The 23,617-nt window shown below is 34.7% G+C and overlaps 1 protein-coding gene across 4 annotated transcripts in view; it reads right to left on the bottom strand.

The window, feature by feature from the left end:
- Nucleotides 1-23,617, bottom strand: part of LOC136030449 (uncharacterized) — a 173,759-nt gene that overhangs the window by 105,213 nt on the left and 44,929 nt on the right. For 3 of the 4 annotated variants that reach the window (XM_065709437.1, XM_065709440.1, XM_065709438.1), the window contains exon 2: nt 22,588-22,692. In XM_065709437.1, coding sequence (XP_065565509.1) covers nt 22,588-22,599 — 12 coding nt within the window. In that variant the 5' untranslated portion in view covers nt 22,600-22,692. Of the gene's footprint in view, nt 1-13,304; nt 13,372-22,587; nt 22,693-23,617 lie in introns of those variants that run through there. The other variant, XM_065709436.1, reaches the window with a different exon arrangement.

Here is a 23,617-nt window from a genome sequence, read left to right as displayed (position 1 = left end):
ATATATAAATATATATATGTATATATATATATATATATATATATATATATATATATATATATATATATATATATATATATATATATATATACTTATTTATTTATATATATATATATAAATATATAAATATATATATATATATATATATATATATATATATATATATATATATATATATATATACATATATATATATATATATATATATATATATATATATATATATATATATATATATATATATATATATATATATCCAAAGGAGTAAAACTAATAAACAAGCCAGGCTAGTTTAGTAGGTAAAGCACCCGACTCCCAATCCCATAGTAAAGGGTTCAAGTTTCGTGCTACTTTTTTTTACCGTCGGTAAAAATTAAAATACTGAAGACGTATTCCTTTTGGATAAAAAATGCATTAGTGGAGTAAAATTCAGTATTAGAATATTTCAAGTGCGTAGATTGACAAAGAATTAAATTTAAGAGGAGGGACCTTGTATCTTCGGAAATGCGTATTTCAGAAATTAAAAAAAAATAGTAACCTTAATCTACTTTGCTTTGTTTCACGGCTGAGAGATTAAACTCCCAGGGAGAGAAATTTTTCAGGAATGTCTTTTTGCACAGGCAAATTCGAATTTTGAGTGTATGAAGGGATAAAACCATCTCTCTACGACCCTTTCAAAAGAGCATACGCCGAGTTTTTTTTTATAACTGTCGTCCACAGCTGCATCAGTCGGGACTTGGGGAGGGTATGTGCCCCCTATCATTTTTTGTCTCCCCCATGATTTTGAGAATACCTTTTTGGGAGTATTTTTACTGCAATTGTCCTTTTTAGCATTTCTATTGTAAAAATAGATAAAAAACGACAAACCTTCCGTCCTCCCAGATTTTGAAAAAAAAATCCCCCTCCCCAATCTTCATGAATTGACACCACAGGTTTCGTCAAGGCAATGGACTATAACTATTATTACGAGGAAGTTTCACTGGAAGATCTGTAGCCAAGTATAGCTAAATGCCGTCAGCAGTCAGTCAAAAGAGATGGGGAAACTCATGCTAACTGAAAAGACTGTTAAGGCTAAACGGAGAAATAAAAGCGTTTGGTCGTCCTTGAATACGACCACTCCAAGTTTTAATTGTTGGTCCTAAAAATCTCAATTTATTCGTCTGGCAGAACCCAAAATTTTATTTTTGCTTTTTTGAACAAAATGCGTTCCTCTTTCTTTTTTCTTCTTTTGTGCGTTGTATTGAAACACGACATCTACCACTCTTTTCAACATAACGCTACAGGGAACTTATACTTAATATCAAGTGCTTTTATTTTGAAGGTTATGCGCTTTCAAAGACTTTTTTTAATCGTTACAGAATTGGGAATAAAAAAAAGATACTGGCAGAGCCTTCGAGATTAAAAGTTGTAGGCAAAACTCTGAACAATCCGATTTTTTTTTCGACCTATATTTCTGCTGGTTGTATTGTGTTTGTTCAAGACCCGGTCATTAACATTATTAGCTGTAAACTAGAAGGGACTTAAATATACACTTGATACTGTTATAGGTAATACTGACAAATACTTTATCAAGAAGTCTATTGATGCCAGAAGTGTTAGAGGAGGGAAAGAATCTTAGACACGCTGACATCCATAAGGATATGAACACAAGCATGCAGCAGTGTGTATTTTAGTTGTGAGTGAATTTATTGAATAAATGCTTTTCGTTATTTTTTTTTGCCCAATTTTTAAAAAATTGTCAAATATAACTTTACTTCAAGTTAATAACTTGATTACTAAAAATTGATGTTTTACTGTTCTGTTGGATGGCTCACCACGGATATTGCTCAGTGAGAGGGGAGCCAAACCTGCAGAAAATTTGAAAATATTTCAATTGTCAAATATAACTTTACTTCAAGTTAATAACTTGATTACTAAAAATTGATGTTTTACTGTTCTGTTGGATGGCTCACCACGGATATTGCTCAGTGAGAGGGGAGCCAAGCCTGCAGAAAATTTGAAAATATTTCAGGATGGACAAGGATTCAATCAAATTTTTTGTCAGAAAGTGTCAGATTTTTCAGGTGTCACAAAATTTACATACTTTTGGCCGTATATACGCAAAACATAATGTTTTTTTTTTCTTAAATTTTAAGAAAATACAAGCAATGCAGCTATTCAAGCTTACCTGTGTCTTTTATTTATTGATGGTGTGAGATCAATAATTACTTCCTTTTTTTAGTATGAGAATACTAAATTCTATTTTACTAACGACAGGGCAAATTTTCGCCTATTGGAGGAGGATATGAGCAAAAGTGTATTGGGAATTTTGTTATTTTTTGATTTTTTATTAAAACAACTGGGATTTTGGATTTTTTATTAAAACAACTTTAAAAATGCATCAAAATTTGTTTATACGCATTTTGTTATGTTTTTATGAGTCGGACAAAGGTTTTGGAAGGGGTTTCAAACTCCAGAAAATCCCCTGGATACGGCCTTGAGGATGAGTGCAACTGTCCCTTGATTTTGAAAAAGAATATTTATTATTTTTTCTAACATTAAGTCACACAAATTTTAAACCTAAATACTCGTGAATTGGAGCCAGTGATAAAGGCTCCCAAGCTCCCCCAACCCCGTCTAAGGACACAATTTTGCACCGTTATTTAACTTATAACCTAACTTCAATTAGCTAAATTAGTTTAATCAAGTTCAAACTTGATTTGCCCTCAAGTGATTCTAGGACTCAAGAGGCTAGGACTTTTTTTTTCAAGACCTCCAAGTAATAGGATTTTATTGAAAGCACAAAGATAAAGCTCTAAGACTAATGAATTCAAATATAGACTTTTAAATTAGATCTAACAGATACTAATTGAATCAAACCCATAATTACATTAAAATTCCATTCAGAGAATTTACGAAAGATCCAGTTAAATGTTTAGAAATTTAATTGGCTTATTATTATTGTAGAAACTGCTTGACTTTGGCTAGTCGCCTAGAATTTGGTAATATAAATACCAGGAAAAATTTATGATCTTGCTGTGAGCGAAAAGAAAAAAGTTATCATAAAATCATTTTGAAAAAAAAAGAATTTCGAAAAGTTATGAAAACCCTTCCATGAGATGATGCAGTAAATAGACGGAGGAGTAATGTGAATACATTGTTTTTTCTTGTATACTATTGAAAAAGGACCTGACAATATAACCGGTACTTACGATGGAGGCGGGGAGGGGCTAGGCCTTGCCACCTATTCCTTTCCTTTTACAAGTATTATCATTTTTGCTATTCAAAGAGATATATTGTCCATTTTAAAGGGAAGAAGGGAAGGCATTGAAGTAAAAAATTAAGAGGTGCAATTAAAAATTAAGTGGTCTGTAAGAATTAAGGGGGCTATCGATAGAATTTTGAATATCTAGAAGATGCAGCTACAGCAAAACAGCAACATTTGGAATGTTGAAAAATCGAAAAGAAGTAGGTGCTCCAGACTTGTCCCAGCAAAGGATAGGAACTGGACCCCAATTATTGATAAGAAAAGTGTTAAGGAGAGATTGGCAGAATTCTCTGAAAACATGTTACACCGTTATAAAGTTGTAGGAAATAATACAGATTTTTTTTTTCAATTTGACTAACTGGAAGTTAAGAAGGATTAGAGAAGGAATTAGAGACTTACTAAAAGGTTCATGAGATAATAAGATGTCAAGTGCCTATTGGTGGTAGATGAATTTTAAAATATGGTCATGGTTATGAAGGTAAAAAATATACATTAAAGATTACTTTGGATATATCCGAATCATCAGTCCTCTTTAGTCTTGATTCTTTCAGATTATGCGCAGTTACTTGATTCAACAGATAGTGAGCTTTAGTGAAACATTACGAGAACAATGTTGCCATTGTTAAAGTGAAAGGTGAGGTTAATAGCTGATTTGGTGTGTAATTAGGAGTTAAGCAGGGTTGTGTCCTATGCCTATTAACACAGAATATTTTGTGGACTCTGTCCTAAGTAACACAGGCTATGGAAGGAAATGGTATCAAATGAGAAAGTATGGCTTTCTAAAAATTAGTCGGGAAGAGGTTATTTTTGCCGGGAAGAGGTCAGAAGAGGTCATTGGAGTTTTTGGAAGAAAGTAAAATATGAAGTTCAAATTAAATCAGGGTGAAGGAGGGGCATATAGTTGTAATAGTATTTTATCACCTCCAAAATGCAACTTTCCGCTTATTTACTGTTTAAATACTAGCTACTCAAAGTCAAAGCTTAGAAAGCAAGTTCTAAAGAGTTTAAGACGCTTAAAAAGAAAATTTGTATTTATTTTCTTTTGGATTGCTACATTCCTTACTATTTAAAGTTAAAATATTGCATGCTTTACAGTACATCTTAGAAGTAAAATCTGATTTTCGAAACTCAAAAATCTTAAAGTTAACACCTAGCTCAAAAAGCCTTGATGATAAATTGCATTCTAATATATTCTTTAGAAACAAAAAGAAATTATGTACAAAATCGACTCCGCTAAAATTTAATATTGGGAAAAGGGGATAACGAGGAAAAGTCTTGATATCAGTTCAGTTCAGTTCAGTTTATTAACATCAAAATAAATGGACAACAATAACTCTCTACCCCTACAAGGCTCCAAGGCTCCATTTGAATCGCGAACATGAGATGTTAACCGTATTTCACGGTGTTAATACTAGACAATTAGCTTCGGCTCGCTGGGAAAATACATTGTAGCTATATTTTCATTAAATATTTAGTTTATATTTTGGTTAGATTAGGTTAGTTTAGGTGACGTATTTAATATTATGCGCTCTGGGCGGCCCCCCTTCCATAATTCGTTGTTGTAGTTCTCACAATTTTGTTTTATTTCATTAGCATTAACCACACTTCACGTCTCGAGTGTTTCTCGTATAGTACATAAGCACTAAAGTCTTTAAACAAAAGTTTTACAACGAAAACGCGAAATTTCTGCATAGCTTTTTGTGCTTGAAAGAGGACTCTGGGCCCAAAGAAGGCCTTTACTTTGTCACTGTTGATTGTTAATAAAAATAAGACACTGACCTTGAAAACAGAACCAGGGAGCTAGGTAATCACAGACTTAGCAACGGCAAAATAAATAAATTCAAAATTATTGTCTTTGAGATAGATCACTCGTTCTATTAAATTAGAAGACGATATAGTGGCTTCTTAGAACATCTGCCTTAAACGCGGAAAAAGCCGGAAATCCGACGGCCCTTTTGATAGATATTGGAACGCGTCACTTTCCATACCATGACTAAATGAGCTTGATTTGAAAGGCGTCACCTAGCTTGTTTGTAAACAATTTGTATCTGTTCTTAGCACTTAATAGAACTGATGGCAATGATGACCTTGGTAAAAACATTATTCCCGGAAATAGCGAAATTGTCAACTTTTATTGAGGTGGCGCTAACGGAATAAAGCTTCTCAACGTATTTTACTTCTAATTTTAAATGTTTTCGGCTGAAAAAATGACTTGGAGTTTACACGTCAACGGCATATTCTAACTCAATATACAAAACTCCCCACAAACGATTCTGGCTTAGGACAGCACAGTCAGTAAGTGTGTTAGGAAAAATAGAGGATTGTCGAACAAGTCAGTATCAATTGAAAGATATCCATTTTCATGTCTTAGTGTCAAAAACAAAAGGGTGCATTTCATTTTGAAAGCGACTTTGATAATACCAAAATTTCACACAGTTCGTGGTAATGAGCTGTGAGCAAGGAGCGACCCAGCTCAATAATAACCGAAACTCTAAAAAATGGAATGTTGATACGACTAGTTACAATAGAAGAATTGGATTTTTATGCTGATTTTAAATATACAAGTTTCATCAAGTTTAGTCTGGCTCATCAAAAAGTTACGAGCCTGAGAAAATGTGCCTTATTTTCGAAAAAATGGGGAAACACCCTCTAAGAGTCATAAAATTTTAATGAAAATCACACCATGAGATTCAACGTACCAGAGAAGCCCACTGTAGAGGTTTCAAGCTCCTATCTGCAAAAATGGGGAATTTTGTATTTTTTCTTGCCAGAAGAAAGACTATTGATGTGTTTTTATTTGTTTGTTGTTTCTTTTCTTTCCCCGGGGGGATTGTATAGACCCAGTGGTCCCAGAATGTCATGAAAGGGCTCATTCGAACGTAAATTAAAAGTTTTAGTGGCCTTTTTAATTGACCGCAAAGTCACCTGATCAAAATTTTGAGATAGCCATTTTGTTCAGCATAGCCGAAAAGTCTAATAACTATGTCTTTGGGGACGACTTAATCCCCTACAGTCCCAGCGGGAAGGGCTGCAAGTTATAAACTTTGCCCATTGTTTACGTATAGTATTGGTTATTGGGAAATATGCAGAAGTTTTTACGGGAATTTTCTCAGGAAAGGGGGGGGGGTGAAAAGAGGGGTTCATATGAGAGGATCTTTCCATGGAGGAATTTTTCATGGGGGAAGAGTTTTCTATGAAGTGGGTGCTGATTTTTCCAGCATTATTCAAAAAACGATCAGAAATCAAATTAAAAACACAAGTTTTTGAAATTAACTGAAATTAAGGAGCGACATTAAAACTTAAAATGAACAGAAATTGTTACGTGAATGAGGGGTTTCACCCTCTCGTCAATACCTTGCTCTTTACGCTAAAGTTATTTTTAGTACTTTCAAAGAGCCGTTTATTCTAATTAAACGGCTTTTGTGATTCAAAGGTCATTCTTGAAGAATCAGAACAAAATTCGAACGTTAGCTTAAAGAGCGAGACATTGACGAGGGGGCAAACACGCTCATATACTTAATAATTTCTGTTCGTTTTAAGTTTTAATGTTGCTCTTACGTTTAGTTGAAAAAACTTATCTTTTTTATTTAATTCTCTTAGAGACCACTAATCATTCAAGGACAGTCTCCGTTCTTAAAATTGACTTTCTGTTTGAAAAACTTATCATATTCGTGGATTAAAGCCAATGCTATCTATGATAAGAAACAAATAGACTGCAAAGGTTCAGAAAAGAAATTCAATTCGTTGATTTTCGCCGTTTTCCATTTGTTTATTTTTCTCAGGAATTGTTAAATGGAGCGGGTTATTTAAGATTATTTAACCTGGTATTAAGATAATACCAGGTTATATCAATAAGATTATACCAGATTACATCATTAATTAACCTGGAGCTGATAAACATTTGTTTGAAACTAAAGGTATATTTCTGAGACATTTAATTGAAAAAAAAAAAATTAAACGCATTGCTGGGTCTGTTTCTGTCGGCTATCACTGATAACAGTGTTGAATTGATTTGTAAAACTGGATCCTCTAGTGTAGGGGTTGGCAACCTTATTTGGCTTAGGATCAAAAAAGCCAAAATGCGAATATTAAAGGGATGTTTGTACTTTTGAAATGAAATGTACTTTTACGACTTGACTTGCTTTATTTAACTACTAATTACAAAAACTATACATACACACAACCGCCCGGGGAAGGCTCAAACAGCCTGATGCTGGACGGCTGCAATCCTCTGATTCTCAACCTATTTATCTAAAAACAAAAAACATAGAAGGACAAAAACAATATCACTCAATTATTCTTTAATACCAAAATATACATAAATAAAGACTAACAATTAAGAAAAAAATCCCCACTCCTAATAAATATTTTTCAATACCAGCTGGGATATTATTCCAAATATCCGGAGCTAAATACCTAATTCCATCAGCTACAACACTAATTGTGTCAGTAGATAACAAATCATTTTTGACCTGTTCATGAATTTTTCTGACCATATCTTCAATTTGACGCTGGACTATACTAGCAAACAACGGCATTTCTTTGATTCTAGCAATTATTTCGTTTTATTTGTGAAACCATTAAAAAAGTATTTAGAGTAGTGTGTGAAAGTGATTTTCAGATCACCTGTAAATGTTTCTCTGTGGGTATCAATGGCAAGAGCCGTAGAAAAACCAATAGACGTAATCAGGGGCACCAATTCACCAACAAATGGGGCAAACAAAATACAACTTATCAAAATCTGGAGGGGGAGATTTCGTTCTTTTCAATTTTCTAATAAAAATGCCAGAAAATGGGTTTTCATTAAAAATAACCCAAAAATATTTTATTTTAAATTCTACGAGGAGACGGCGAGTAAAAAATACATGGGAGGGGCAAATACCGTTCCTTCTTAACCCCAATTGACACCCCCTGGATCTAGCATTACTACAGTGGGTAACAAAACTCCTTATGATTTTATTTTGCTCGTACTTATCTGTTAGCCAGTACACACTCGAAAATGTGTATCAACAGGTACGGGTTGAAACAACTGAGACGCTTGGAAGATACTCCTAACCTAACCAAAATATCAACTAAATATATACTAAAATATAGCTACAATGTAGTTTTCCGCTGAGCCGAAACTTATTGTCTCCGTATAGAAACAGCAATAAACCGGTTGTTGCCTGATTTTACAGATCCAAAGTTTCGAATGTCTGCTGGCTAACAGACAAGTACCATTTTGATTTTTGCAATTTAAATCACATATAGCAATGTATTCAGATTGATCTTCATTTGCTATTTCACTCGCATCTTTGTGTTTGAAGAAACGTGTCGCTTAATACTGCAAGTCATGACTGTTATAATAACTGTTAAGGCCGTATCTAGGGTGGGGGCAGGAAGTTTGAACCCCGAAATTTTTGTCCGATCAGATTCTCGAAAAAATGCCTCGTCCCTCCTAACAAAAATTCTGGATACGGCTTTGATAACTGTACATAAGGTGTGCACCAATTTTTCACCATTTTCAAAATACCCATACTTTGTCCACATATCTAGAAACAACCTCTTTTTTGTTTTCCTTTGCCCTTAGTACTATTTATTTTGAATAACAAAAGTTATTTCACTAGGATAACTGCTTAATAATTACTCAGTAACACCTTGGGATTATCCTTGGGATAATGAAATATGGTCTACTACCTACAACTGAGAGAACTACACCCGCCGCACACGTAATGAGAGTAAAACTTGTTCAAAAATGTCATTGTATTCCGCTATTATCGTTACTACAACTTTGTCACCGTACTAAAACACTGTTCTTACTATCTTTTTTGAGCATTTATTTTGTTCTCAAAATATTTGTTACTTGTTTGCATTTTATAGTTCTATTTTTTTTACTATAAAATTTATACAGTTTTTTTTTGGGGGGGGGGTAAGAGTTTTTCAACTGCATTTTAAAAACCAACTTACGAGTTGGAGAATTTTTTGTTAGTTTTTTAGGATAAACAGCCCGTTAGCCCGATAACGACCCATTAGACTATTTTATCTGAAATAAAACGTAATTTAAATATTATATTGCATTGGTTGTTAAATAACAACTCTTACAATCCATGAATAATATTGTCAACAAGAGGCTGATGGGATCAAAAGCTGAAGATTCACAGTGCTGATTTATTTGCCCTGTCACCCTGAGCTTGATGCAAGTTCACAGGGCCTAGTTTATGTCTTGTCATTACCCAAAGAGTTATAAACAAATCTGGTATTCTACAATATTTATGAAAGGGGTCTGGTGTAGATCCCTGGTGTATGCTAATTAGCTGTTATTCTCACAACGCCCTTTGAGGCGTGTTTAGTTATTGATTTGCCATGAATTGACAGTCCTAGTCAATGAAGAATAGTCGGAAATGCAATGTTGTGATATTTCTTGCACAATAGGCTGAACATTGAATACGACAGAATGTTGATTTCATACAATAGACCATATGATAGAACATTCATAGGCTTGAGGATTGCTACACTCTTTAGGCTTATTAACTAGTAACCATCCATTTTAAACACCGTAGGGATGTAAATATAGTTCACATTTTTAAGAAACAGGTACAAACTCTCTTGAAAATGGAGGATCATCGCAACTTCGGTACTTGTGCCTTATAGCCACCACACTAGAACCTAACCAAAATACCAACTAAATATTTAATTAACTTAGCTATAATGTAGTTTTTTCATCGAGCCGAAGCTAATATTGTCTGGTAAAAGACCATGAAAACCGATTATTGTCTCATTTTCGCGATACAAGATCCTGAGTGTGGTGGCTATAAGACAGAAGTGCCCAACTTCTTTAAAATCATTCGTTATTGTCTTTCAGCAAGCACTTGCGCAAGGTGGAACCCATGTCTTTCCGACTCTTTAAAGGGCTTTCATAAATTCATCGCTTTGAGAGGGGGGGGGGAGAAAATCGAAAAAATTCCGGTTTGACCCATAATTTTTTGTATTTTCCCCACTGTTCATTCTTTTTTTGTTCTTTTAATTTGTGTCACTCCTTGCTCCAAATTCAATTGCTGCCTATGTGCCTCTCTTTTGATCTATTAAAATGCCTCCATATCAAAATTAAAGAAATATTTTTCCTTTCATTTTGTCCCTTCCTTTTCTTTAATTTATTATTTTCTTGAGTTCAAAATTCAAGAAAACGGGTGCGGTCTTGGGGAGGGCAAGCTCTAGGCATGGCGCCAGAGTTTATACAGAATTCTTTTCTACAATTTCCTAAAACGGTAATTTGGCCCTTCCATAATCTTCTGTTCTACCCCTCTCTCCCATTCCCGAAATAAGTTTCTGCACATACCAGAGTGACAGGCAAAGTAAATAAAGTAAGTATAGTTTCATGAAAAAAAATTAAAATTTGGTCAAATTTGACCAAAACCCATGTTTATTCTGACTACAACTGCGGGTATAAGCCTATAGACATAGGAACAGTTAGCTTCAGAGCTTTCATATACCCCATCCCAACTTCCAGAGCTTTCGATTTGAGACAAGAGTCAAACACATACGATAAAAGAAAATTTAGAAGGTTTGGTAGGCCTACTTTAATTTAAAAAATGGTTGACTCATGCACAAAATCATATTTCGTCCTTCTTCTTGCAGCAGGGTCAGGCGTTTTTTTCCGCCCCACCTGACATCTGAGATTCAGATGTTACTTGAGAATCTGCTTAACCGTAATTGCTTAAATACGTTTTAAAGTTGTAAATATAGGAGAAAATATGCCTCTTAGAAACCCTAAATTTTATAGTCTTCTGCTACAAAATTTTAACAATTTTTAAACCCCTTAGCTTTTCAGAATTTCCGACACTTCTTATTCAACTTATCAAATATGAAAATAACTATTAAAAAATTTTCTCAACTTAAGTTAATTTATCAAAAATTATCAAATATAAAAATTACTAGTGGGCCCCAAAAAAAAATCTTACGTACGAGCCTGGAACCCCCTAATATTAATGTGATTATCGGCCACTCCTTCCCTCGTAGTGCAAAATAGTGTTTCAGTCTATGATAAATGTTTTTAAACATATTTTGGCTAAGTTATCAGATTATCAATATCTATTTTTTTGTAGGAACTTTATTTGTCAGACGGTGGATCTCCTTCCCTGGATCGTAATTGATAGAAGAAAAAATAGGCACTTGCAGCTAAAATTTATCGTACCTCAAAACCGTGCTTTTGTTCATTTAAAGTAGAATAATTTTTTTTATAATTGGTAATGTCAAGTACTCCCAGCCAAACACCATCTGAAAACAATGACATGATGCCATTCAACGGGTAGCTGAGGCATCCCTGAAGATGCAACAACCTCATCAGCAGGGTTGCCACTTCTAGCATGAAAGTGCTATTTTGACACTATTCCATTGCGTGTAGCACTGTAGCACGTGCTCAGGGTTGCTAAAATAGTGCTAAAATAGCACAGAAGTGCTATTTTAGCGCTGTTATTGCCATTCTTTGACTACAGCACCGAAAATCGCTATGTAGCACGCATATTTGGGCAATTGTAGCACTTTGAAACTGACCGTGGCGACAACCCTGAGCATCAGTATCTTTCCGATATCCACCGGAGTATATACTCTTTTTCCTTTTTTTATTCCTCAAGGCAAGCGAGCATTTCCTACTTAGAAAGATTCCATATAACCAGGGTTTCACTAAAAGGTGACGAAATATAGGGGGAGTAGAAGAAATCCAGAATTTTGCCTGTCAGAAGGTAGAAAATCTAGTTTGTTTGGATCAGAGTCATTCCTAGAGTTGGTGGCACCCAGGGAAGAACTATTTAAGCACCCACCTCCAAAAACAAAAAATCAAAGTGAAAAATTGGATCAAAATAGGCAATTCCCCAGCCGCGGTGATCCCCTCCCAGAGCCAAGGCTCCACAGGAATGGGTTCTAGTTCGAGTAAGGGATGTGACTTACTTTTTGACATTTATTTGCATAACAAAAATACAAACTATTACAGATATAAATCACTACGCTAGGAAAATTTTTAATTTTTCTAACGCGTAGCGATTAACTGCAAAAACATTCCTAAAAGCATCCTAAATTATTAATAATAATAATAATAAAATAATAATAATAATAATAATAATAATAAAAAGAGCCTACATAAGTGTTCCTTGTAGCATCCTAAACTAATTAAAACAATAATAAAAAAAAAAGAATAGAAAAAAAGACAGTCACGTCTCAGCCCTGGGTAACAACCACCATCCAAATACAAATTCATCCACCCAACCTCTTCAACCCGCTGCTCCCTACAGCCCTATAACCCACTCACGTCCCCCACCCCCATAAAAAAAAACAACTAAAAAACTAGAAAAAACTAATTCCCTAATATTTGCTTATTAGGGGAGGAGTATAAAGTATAGGGAAATTGCAGTCAAAACATGCTAACTACAATTATTCTGTTTATCATAAAGTGGGGTAAAATTCTAGTTTATTGACTTTGTATATTTTCATCCAAATTATTTGGAGGAAACTGCCCCCTTGCTCTCCCCCAGATGAAGTGCCCGTGGAGAGGGGATACTGGGACTCGATTAAACTGGAAGCGAATCTGAAAGTCCTGCAAATCGAGGTTGTCTGAACATAATGAAGTAAGAATTTCGTTATTATAATTTTAGTCCGGAACACAACACCAAATGCACTGTTGCCCTAGCGAAGATTACATAATTATAACTAATTGTTCAAATTTTCAAATTTTTACCTGGAGTAAAGGTTAAAGCTCTTTCCTCGAGATGTTATATATATATATATATATATATATATATATATATATATATATATATATATATATACATATATATATATATATATATATATATATATATATATATATATATATATATATATAAATATATATATATATATATATATATATATATATATATATATATATATATATATATATATATATATATATATATATATATATATATATATATATATATATGTATATATTATGCAATAAGTCAGTTTCATTGCTTATTATTGAACATAAAAAAAACAATTTCTAACAATTAAGACTTGACTTGATAAAAGGCTGAAACTTATATACCAAGTGAAAATTATGTCTTAATCCTTTTCGAACCATTGCTGGACTACACTACTGAAGTACGTTCTGGTATCAACTGAATTGTTGACTTGCCTTTACTATCGCTAACAACTCCCCGTTATAACCCCCAGCGTAACAATATCTCTGAATTTCCCATCATTGACATAACATTGCATAAACTTGTTGAGAAAAAATCGATCAAAGTCAGGCTAAGAATTATAAGGGGTTATTAATGTCTCCACTCTAGACAGATTGAATCAACCCCCTATGCTAGGTGGTATGAACACTGAAGAATTTAATAGATAGGTAATCTGATTAAATAATGTGCATGCCACGATGGATCTAGTTATGGCATATTAGCCTAAGTCATGGTTTTGTGTGATTCCAAATGCCATGGAATTATTTATCTGATCAGTAAAACCAAGGTCAAGACCAGAATTAAGATTCTGATTTTGATCCTCCCCATCCAAAAATGAGTATTATTCTATAAAAATGGTGCCCAGCTGATTCCCTCTCCCCCAAACAGTTCCTCCCGGAAAATCCCAGTCCCCGAAAATGACTTTGCGACACTTTTCCCCGAACATCCTCGGGAATATTCTTCCCCACTAGACAATTACCCCCGAAAAATTACCCCTCAAATACAAAATTGGGCAGCCAAAGGGAAAGTATGAGAAATAAAATGAATGAACTTTTAAAATTTAGCAGCTTACATTTTCGTGAGATGGGACTTAGAGAATATTCTACCTGTTTCGAAATATAGGTAAAATAGGGGTATATGGTGAAGATAGGCTAATCCTCCAGCATTAATTTTTACATTCTTATTTGTTTTAATTGTCCGCAGATGGAAATTTCCGAGCGGAGGAAATTTTGTTCACGTGGACAATGGAATTGTCCACGGAGGAAATTTTATGGGGTGGGGGCCTAGAACACATAAAAGTAAACAAATTTCAGCAATGCAATGACTAAAAAAGATTTCCTTCGTAGCTGAAACCACTTTTTAATTTAAAAAAGGCTTCATGTTTTCCTCAAATTGAAATCCTGGAAATAATCCAAGGGAAAGTCACTCGTGATTGTTGTTCTTCTATATACGTGTTTCCCAAAGCGGGTGCTCCCGTCCCTTGGTGTGCTATGGAGCGATTCATACGGGAAGCGAGGAACCCAGGATCAGTATAGTGATCACTAATATTACATTACATATTCGTTGGAATGATTAATTAGTGCTGGTTTAAGGTTGCTGTTGACCAAAACAGAGCCGGGGATTACTGAATATTTAGCAACACACCAAGTTCATTCCTTTCAATAAGATGAGTTGGAGTGTTTGAATTTATGTTAACTTTCATTCTCAGTACATAGTTCACATTTTAAACTTCTATGTTCCTAACTTTTCTTAATTAAATTTCACGAAAAGGTAAAAACATTAATACTTAAATACTAATTAATCGCTGTGGCAACCAATTTTTTTTAATTTCCATTGGGCCATGAGTAAATGATTTTTGCTCAAAAAGGGTCGGGGGGAGTGTAGACAAAGTAAGTTTGGGACCCCTACACTATGTTAACAAGATGATTTGAAAATACCTAGTTTATGTAGTTTACGTATTATAAATTACGTAGAGGGCTAACCGAAGAAATTCATCAATTACGTACATCCATCTAAAAAAACCGTTGGATGACTAAATGAGCTTTCTTGCTGCTAGGTCTAACCTGGTGTAACCTTTCATACCCTGTCAAACGAGAAAAAATACCTCTGCGTTCAAGAGTGGTAATTAAATTAATTGTGGTTATTTTTCTGTTAAATAAGTGATTGTAATCATTAGATGTATGTGCTAAAGTGCTTGTTGTGTTCTATCACAATTATTGTTTTCTTATTTAACAGCTACAATAAGCTGCAATTATTCCTTTCACATATTAATTTAAAAAACTTTTTCTGCAAGACAAGCTTTTCAAAGAAAAGTAAAGAGCTCCATTAAGCCAAGAATGAGCAAAAATAAAGCCAAATTATTTTCCAAGCATAAAACTACCACAGATCACTATCAATAAACAGATGAAGATCAAAACGAACAGAAATTACAATAAATAGCCAATTCAAACTCAAAACGAGTAAAAGTTAACATGATTCGGGCTGATAACCCCTATGAGACCACAACACAATTTGCGCTTTACTGAAAAAAAAAAAAACCAAATGACCGTGGATTGTCAGTTTAATTAACATATACCGACATTTCTTCCTTAAGGTTTTTTTTTACCTTAAGGTTAAGGTTGTAAGATTTTTTACCTTAAGGTTAAATTACCATCTTAAGGTGGTAATTTTTCATTTATGACAGTAAAACAGGTGAAGAATTTCAAACTTATTTTATTTTCAGTAAAGCGCAAACTGTGTTCTGATCTTGAGAAGTCATATATAAGATAAGATTTACAGGGTTTTATCAGCTTTACTTTTGCTCGTTTGAGTTTGACTCTATTTATTGTAGTTTCTGTTCGTTTTGAGTTTCATTTATTTAATGATAGTGATTTGTGGTAGTTTTACGCTTAGAAGGTCATTTGACTTTACTTTTGCTCATTCTTGGCTTAATGGAGCTTTTTACTTTTCTTTGAAAAGCCTGTCTTGTGGAAAAAAGTTTCTTGAATCAATTCCTGTTCGCTTTTCATCGACATAGTCTTTTCCGTGGAAAAAATAATATTGTATATCTTTTCAGTTAGGCCTACTTTCTATAAGAATCCATTGCATGGGTTGCTATTTGCATGTTGGAGAAACTTTTTCAACAATTTTCAATCCTGACACAAACAGTATTTTTTAATTTAATTTTGTAGCTTCTGAAGCTGACGTGAAAAAATTAAAGTTAATATCATTCCCAAAAGATCCCATCTATGTTCTTTGACAACCTGGATACACTTACACTCTTTTTATTTATTAAATAAAAAAAAACAAGTTTTTTTAAATGAAAGTAAGGAGCGACATTAAAACTTAAAACGAACAGAAATTACTCCGTATATGAAAGGGGCTTTTCCTCCTCGACACCCAGCTCCTTACGCTAAACTTTTTTATTGTTTTAAAAAGTAGAGTTGCGAGAAAGAATCAAACTTTAGCGCAAGGAGCGGGGTGTCGAGGAGGAAAAGCCCCTTTCATATACGGAGTAATTTCTGTTCGTTTTAAGTTTTAATGTCACTCCTTACTTTCATTTAAAAAAACTTGTTTTTTTTGTTTAATTTCTGAAAGTTTTTGAATTAATGCATGTCTGATTTTGACTCTCCGTACATAAATTATTAAAATGAAGTTTGCATATTAATTCTTTTTTTGGGGCTAAATAGCTTTCTCTTAGTTTTGATCAGACGATTTTGAGAAATGAGGGGTGGGGAAGGAGGTCTTGTTGCCCTCCAATTTTTCGGTTACTTAAAAAGGCACCTAGATCTTTTATTCTTAACGAACGTTTTTATTAGTAAAAAAAATACGTAACTTAAGAATTAACTTACTTAACAAACTTTTATATTCTTATATTTTTGATTATATATATGAGGGGTCTGGTCCCCTCGTTAATACCTCGCTCTTCACACTAAATCTTGTTTTATCCCAATTCTTTAAGAATGACCCCTGAATCAGAAAGGTCGTAGAATAAATAGTTGAAATTATTAAAAAAAATTTTAGCATAAAGAGTGAAGTGTTTATCTCCTCCTAAATACCTCGCTCTTTATGCTAAAGGATTTTTAGAACCCCTCATATGCGTAATAATCTCTGTTCCTTTTTAAGTTTTAATGCTTCTCCTTACTTTCGATTGAAAAAACTTTTTCATGTTTATATTTTCATTGTTTTTTTTTATAGTAATGCTAGAAAGTCCTGCGCCCTTTTCATTGAATTTCTCTTCCCCCATGAAATATTCCTCCAAGGAAAGATCCTCCCATATAGCCCCCTCCCCTGAACCCCACACCCAAACCAAAAAAATCCCCCTGATAACGTCGGTACACTTCCCAGTAACCATTACTGTATGTAAACATTGGTCAAAGTTTGTAACTTGCAGCCCCTCCCCCAGGGACTGTGGGGGGTAAGTCATCCCCAAAGACATAGTTATTATGGTTTTCGACTATGCGGAACAAAATGGCTATCTCAAAATTTTGATCCGTTGACTTTGGGAAAAAAATGAGTGTGGGAGGGGGCCTAGGTGCCCTCCAATTTTTTTGGTCACTTAAAAAGGGCACTAGAACTTTTCATTTCCGTTAGAATGAGCCCTCTTGCAACACTCTAGGACTACTTGGTCGATACGATGACCCCCTGGGAAAAAAAAACAAAAAAACAAATAAACACGCACCCGTGATTTGTCTTCTGGCAAAAAATACGAAATTCCACATTTTTGTAGATTGGACCTTGAAATTTTTTCTATAGGATTCTCTGATACGCTGAATGCGATGGTGTAATTTTCGTTAAGATCCTATGACTTTTAGGGGGTGTTACCCCCTATTTTCCAAAATAAGGCAAATTTTCTCAGGCTCGTAACTTTTGATGACAAAGACTAAATTTGATGAAACTTATATATTTGAAATCAGCATAAAAATCCAATTCTTGTAATATATCTTTTAGCATCGAAATTCCGTTTTTTAGAGTTTCGTTTACTATTGAGCCGGGTCGCTCCTTGCTACAGTTCGTTACCACGAACTGTTTGATTTAAATTGTAAGAGTAGAAGTAGTAGTAGTAGTAGTATTAACTTTTTTAGTTAATACTACTATTAGTTAATAAACTAATAGTAATTTTAACTTTTTTAACTTTAATAAATTAAAAATCTTGAAACTTTAAGGAATCTATATCAGTATATGTATATTAAAGTGACAATCCATAGCGTTCTAACCTAATCCATTAGGTTCTGGTCTTGAAAAGGTATGGGGGCTGCAAAACACATAATTTCCAGACCTTTCAACTACACTGAACAAAATGGCTATCTCAAAATTTCGGTTAGATGTGTTTTGGTAATCGATGCACGTGGGGGGGGGGGAGGGTTGCCCTACAATCACTTTTGATTAACAAAAAGAGCACTAGCCCAGTTCAAGTTCCAATCGAATGAGCCTTTTTCGAAGTTTCTACGACAAAAAATGGCCATTTCAGTGTTTATATCAGAGGCATTACGGGAGCGAACCGAAATTTATACGATCACCCTTTTATATATAAACTTTGTATGCCAACACGGCATACCTTATCTTGCCCTGAAGACTGTGTGTGTGTGTGTGGGAAGGGAAGGGTAAGGGGGCTGTCATCCTCAAAGACCTAATTTCTGGTCCTTTCAATTACGTGGAACAAACTGGCAATCTAAAAAAATTTATTTGATGTGTTTGGGGAAATGATGGGCTTGGGAGGGAGTTTAGTTGCCCTCCAATCACTTTCAATTATGAAAAAGGGCACTTTCCCTCTCAATTTCCAATCGAATGAGCGGTTTTCGATGTCTCTACGACAACAAAAGGCCATCTAATATTTTCTATCAGACGATTTCGGAAAAAATAAAAAGTATGGAGGTATCCACCCTCCAATAACTCTGAATCTTAATAAGGGCAATAGAACTTCTGCTTGCGAATCCAGTGAGCCCCCTCCAAAGTTTATACGATCACCCTTTCAATATATACCTTAAATGCCCCCAGGGCATATCTTACAACTGTTCTGCTGAGGGCTATAAGAGGGTGTCAAACTCAAAGACATAATTTCTGGACCTTTCAACTATGTTCTACAAAATGACTATCTCAAAATTTTGATTGGATGCGTTTAAGGAAATGGTGGCCGTGGGAGAGGGATTAGTTTGCCTCCAATCATTTTCAACTATTAAAAGGGGCTCTAGCCCTTTCAGTTTCAAATCGAATATGCTCTTTTTGAAGTTTCTAAGACAACAAATGACCATCTCAAAATTCCTATCAGGTGCGTTTTGGAAAAATTTGAAGTGTGGGGGGAGTATCCAACCTCCGATCACTCTGAATCTTCAAAAGGGAAATAGAACTTCCGATTACCAGTCCAATTAGCCCCCTCCGAAGTTTATACGACCAGTCTTTTTTTTATCTACCTTATATGGCCCTAGGGCAAAACTTAAAACCCTTGCACTGAGGGCTGTAGGGGGCTTGATATCCTCCAAGACATAATTTCCAGACCTTTCAAATATGTTGAACAAAATGGCTATCTCAAAATTTTGAGTTGGCCTCCAATCACTTTTTAGTACTAAGAAGGGCTTTAGCCATTTCAATCGAACGAGTTCTTCTCGAAGTTTCTATGATAACAAATGGCCATCTCAAAATTTTTATCAGATGCATTTCGGTAAAATACGAGGTGTGGGGGAAATCTACCCTCCGATCACTCTGAATCTAAAAAACGGCACTAAAATTATAATTAGCAATCAAATGAGCCCCGTCCGAAATTTATACGATCGCTCTTTCTATATAAACTTTAAATGCTCCATGGGCATGAGCCCTTGCCCTGAGGGCTGTAGGGAGGGGTTGGCACCCTCGAAGACATAATTTCCGGATCTTTCAACTACGTTGAGCAAAATGGCTATCTCAAAATTTTGATTGAATATGTTTGGAGAAATGGTGGGAATGTGAGGTGGGTCAGTTACCCTCCAATCACTTTCGATTATTAGAAACGGTATATAAAAAAAAAAAAAAACTGTGTCCACATCGTTCCTCTACACTAGGCAGCGCTATTACGCAGCCTATGATATAAATACTCATTGTATTCATCTACCAGAACTGCTTTCAATAGAGGAAAACAATAATTCATTAAGTTAATTCACAGAACTCAACTGAACGCAGTTCAATGAATGCACAAAGAATTTTCTATTTGTGAAGATTTTTTTTTACTTAAGGTTTTATACTCTTTTTACGTTGCATTTAAAATATTCTGTTCGGCTTGGAATTTTACAATGGCACAAGGACAATAATCTTACCATGCTATGATGAAATTAAACTAAAACTGGAAATAGAGAAGGTGGAATTTATATTCGTACGCTTTAGGACACGAAAACTTCAACGGGAAAATTTAAAATATTTCTTTGAACAGTATATACGTCAATAAAAAAATTGTTGTTTGGGTCATCAATACGCTATAACAATCACACTGTGTTAAAATGGACTCTCTAACCTCCCTTATCCACCTAACTATCGGCCAATGTCTCTTTTGTCCATGTGAAGCAATTTTTTTCGAAAAAAGTGATGCTTTCTTGCCTTAATTATTCTTAAGCTTGTATAGATTCTCTGTTTTCATGATTGTCAATTTGGTTTTAAAATAAATCATTCAAATGAGCATGCTTGTGCTTTTCTGTTGAACCAACTTCATTCTGCACTAAACTCTCTTTTGATTCTGGATGTTCATAGAGCTTTTGATTCGTTAAACCACAGAAAGATCCTCACTAAACTTTCTCATTTGGCATAAGAGGTAGTGCAGTTCATTAAATTAAAATCTTTAATGTCCAGTAGAATAATGTCTGCCGATCCACTTCTCCGTTCACTTTCCAAGTTGATCATGGTGGCACTCAAGAATCAAATCTAGGGCCGTACTGTTTTAATTTATGTGAATGACCAAATTTTACCAGTGAAACTAAAATTCTTTAAGTAATTTTCATCAAGGTCATCCGACACTTTTCCGTTCTAATAGGAGTAGATTTCTTTCTTTGGATTCTCCTGTTGCTTTTGCTGATGATAACATTGTTATTACATTTGGGGTTTGTGCAAAGTTAGTGAAATTGTTCGAAAGAGTTTGAATTTGATTTGATATCTCTTGTTCTAAACGTTTCCTAGTCTAGTTTTTTAGTTTGTTCTTGTATATCTACGCATTTTCCTCAACTATCTGAAATTTATCTGTCCAAAGGATCTTATTGTTGATCAAAGGATGACCACATCCCTTTCTTCAGCGTCTTTCTTAATCAAAAGTTATGTCTTAGCACCATATTAATATGATTAAAATTAAAAGACGTAGAAACTTTATATTTGAAGCACTAGCTTCGACTGGGAATGGTATATTTGGGGATGAGAGGGTGGCTGTTCCTCTAGATTCTGTTCCCCCTAAATTTAAAAAAACACCTTTTTTGGTGGCATTTTTTGTAATACTTTTTTTGGCATTTCATTGAACAACTAGATAAAACAACAGGTTTGCCCCCTCGCTTAATATAAAAAAAATATATACCTCCCCCTAAATTTTTGGGAATTGAAGCCGCTGGTTTTAAGAAAATAAAACAATATTTTTTCTCGACGAATTTTGAAATTCTTTTTTCACAGTTTAATTCAGGCGTATGTTTCGCATTGCCCAGTTAAATAGATGTCTACTTTTCATTGGTTCTTTAAACCCTTTTCTAACAATAATGTTGAAGTCCTAAACTTAATCCAGGAAACGATTCTTTCAACAACTTATATCATTAGAAAGTGCGAATTTTGTTCCTTCGATTGAACAGAGCAGAATTTTTCTTTTTAAAGTTCTGGAAAACTTCCCTAAAAATATTCTAGCATACATGCCTGGAAAACATTAAAAATCAGCAAGGAAAATATCATTTGAGCAATTTGATATTTTGGGAGTTCCCCATTGTGCCAACCACCTTGATTGAAAACTTTGCTGACACAGGATGCACACTATTTATGTCGTATGTATGCTGTATGGACAGCGCTTCGCAATATACTATTATACGTCTTCTTTATTTTAAACTAGCCTCTCATTAGCTTTTCGATAATTTGACACATTTAAGATTTCGAACCAATTTTTACCAAAATTGCTTAGTGAGATACCTGTGGTAATGGAAACATTTTTTAATGGACCATTTGTCTTTGAGATGGTTAGCCAACGCTGACCTTTCAAAAGAATTCTTAAGGCATCAAAGGCCTTTAATTTCTTTTATAGAAAACGTTTAATAACATGAATTTAAGATTCTGAACATAGGTACAAGCAGAATCAATTTCAAATATTATTACTTGAGGTTCCAAACTCCTGGTCCATATGGAAAAGCTCTGGGGATGATTGAGACCCCTGATTTACAGGTTTAATTTGGTTTCCTAGCCGAGAAGTTTCTCACTCTCTGTCACCTAATGTATATTTCGCAGAGTCAGCTGTTCTGGCTGTATGACACTTCACTCCAACCGTAGGTACATTCCTGTTCCCGTACACCTCCCCACACCATATTTCAATCGCACCATGTGGTGTACACGATTTTAAAAGTGGGAAACCTCTCACTTGAACTATATTCTTCCCTCCCAGATCAATGATTGTTTTGGATGAATGAATCGAATGCTAATTTAAGTACTTATAGCCAAACGACTGAGGAATTGTGATCGATAATAGTTTACCTTTATAATCATGAACTGATTTCCATATCTTGATCGAAATCTTAACTTTGATGAACTGCTAGTTTAAGGTGAGCATCTACCTGAACCGTGAGAGTGGCCAAGCTCCTGAAAATATAAGGCATTTACTAAATCCAACTGGTTGATGGAAAAGATATGAAACAAAGTTGGATTTGCTTCATTGCCTTTCGAGTTTGAAGTCAGGGTAAGAAACAAATCTGTAAGAAATATATCTTAATTTTCATAGCACAGGGTCACGAGTCCAAGATTAACTAAGAACACAAATGCGCACCCACTAATCAGGACTTCGTTTGTGTGTAGAGACCTGGCCGTCCCTACCTGGAATCTGGATCTATCTAACCGGAACATACCCAGTTTTTTAAATTTTCCTTATACGTTCTTAAATACATTCTTATAAACACGAATTCAGGCGTTCCGCCATGGTTCCCACCAAAAATTCAAAATATTTCTGTTTTTAGTGCTGTTTGAAAGTTGTATCTACTCCCTTGAAAAAAATTAAATCACGCATGCCTTTCTCCAAAATTTTTCATACCTTACTTACTTTTTCACTCTTACTTAGTCCTCATACCTGGGTGGCATTGAGAACGCCGTCAGCGCTCTCCATGTGGGACGATCAGCAGCAAGGGTCTGTGCATCTGACAGCGGAGTTCCCACCGTGTCCAGGAATTTCCAGAGACTGTCCCTCCACCGAAACCTTGGCCTTCCTCTTGGACGTTTCCAACCGCTACCTTTTTCATATAATTTGCTCTATTTATCTGTACTTTCATTTGGCTTCACTCCTTGAATTAAACCATGTCTCGTTAGTAAGCCATTTCTTTCGTTCATTAGAAAGTTTTTCTAAAGCAGGTGTTCAGGCTCTCATTTGGAATGGAACCGACTCATGATGAGAATCTAATTCAGGAAAATGTGTTGATATACTCAAACCGTGTTGGGGGGGGGGGCGTAATGATTTCACAATTTTAAGAGCAAGTACCTATAAATTAGAAAAATGAAATTTCAGGGGAGCCTGGCC

Source organism: Artemia franciscana, chromosome 8 (assembly GCF_032884065.1).
Source record: "Artemia franciscana chromosome 8, ASM3288406v1, whole genome shotgun sequence".
NCBI classification, from domain to species: domain Eukaryota; kingdom Metazoa; phylum Arthropoda; class Branchiopoda; order Anostraca; family Artemiidae; genus Artemia; species Artemia franciscana.
This window is presented reverse-complemented; position numbering and strand designations above follow the sequence as displayed.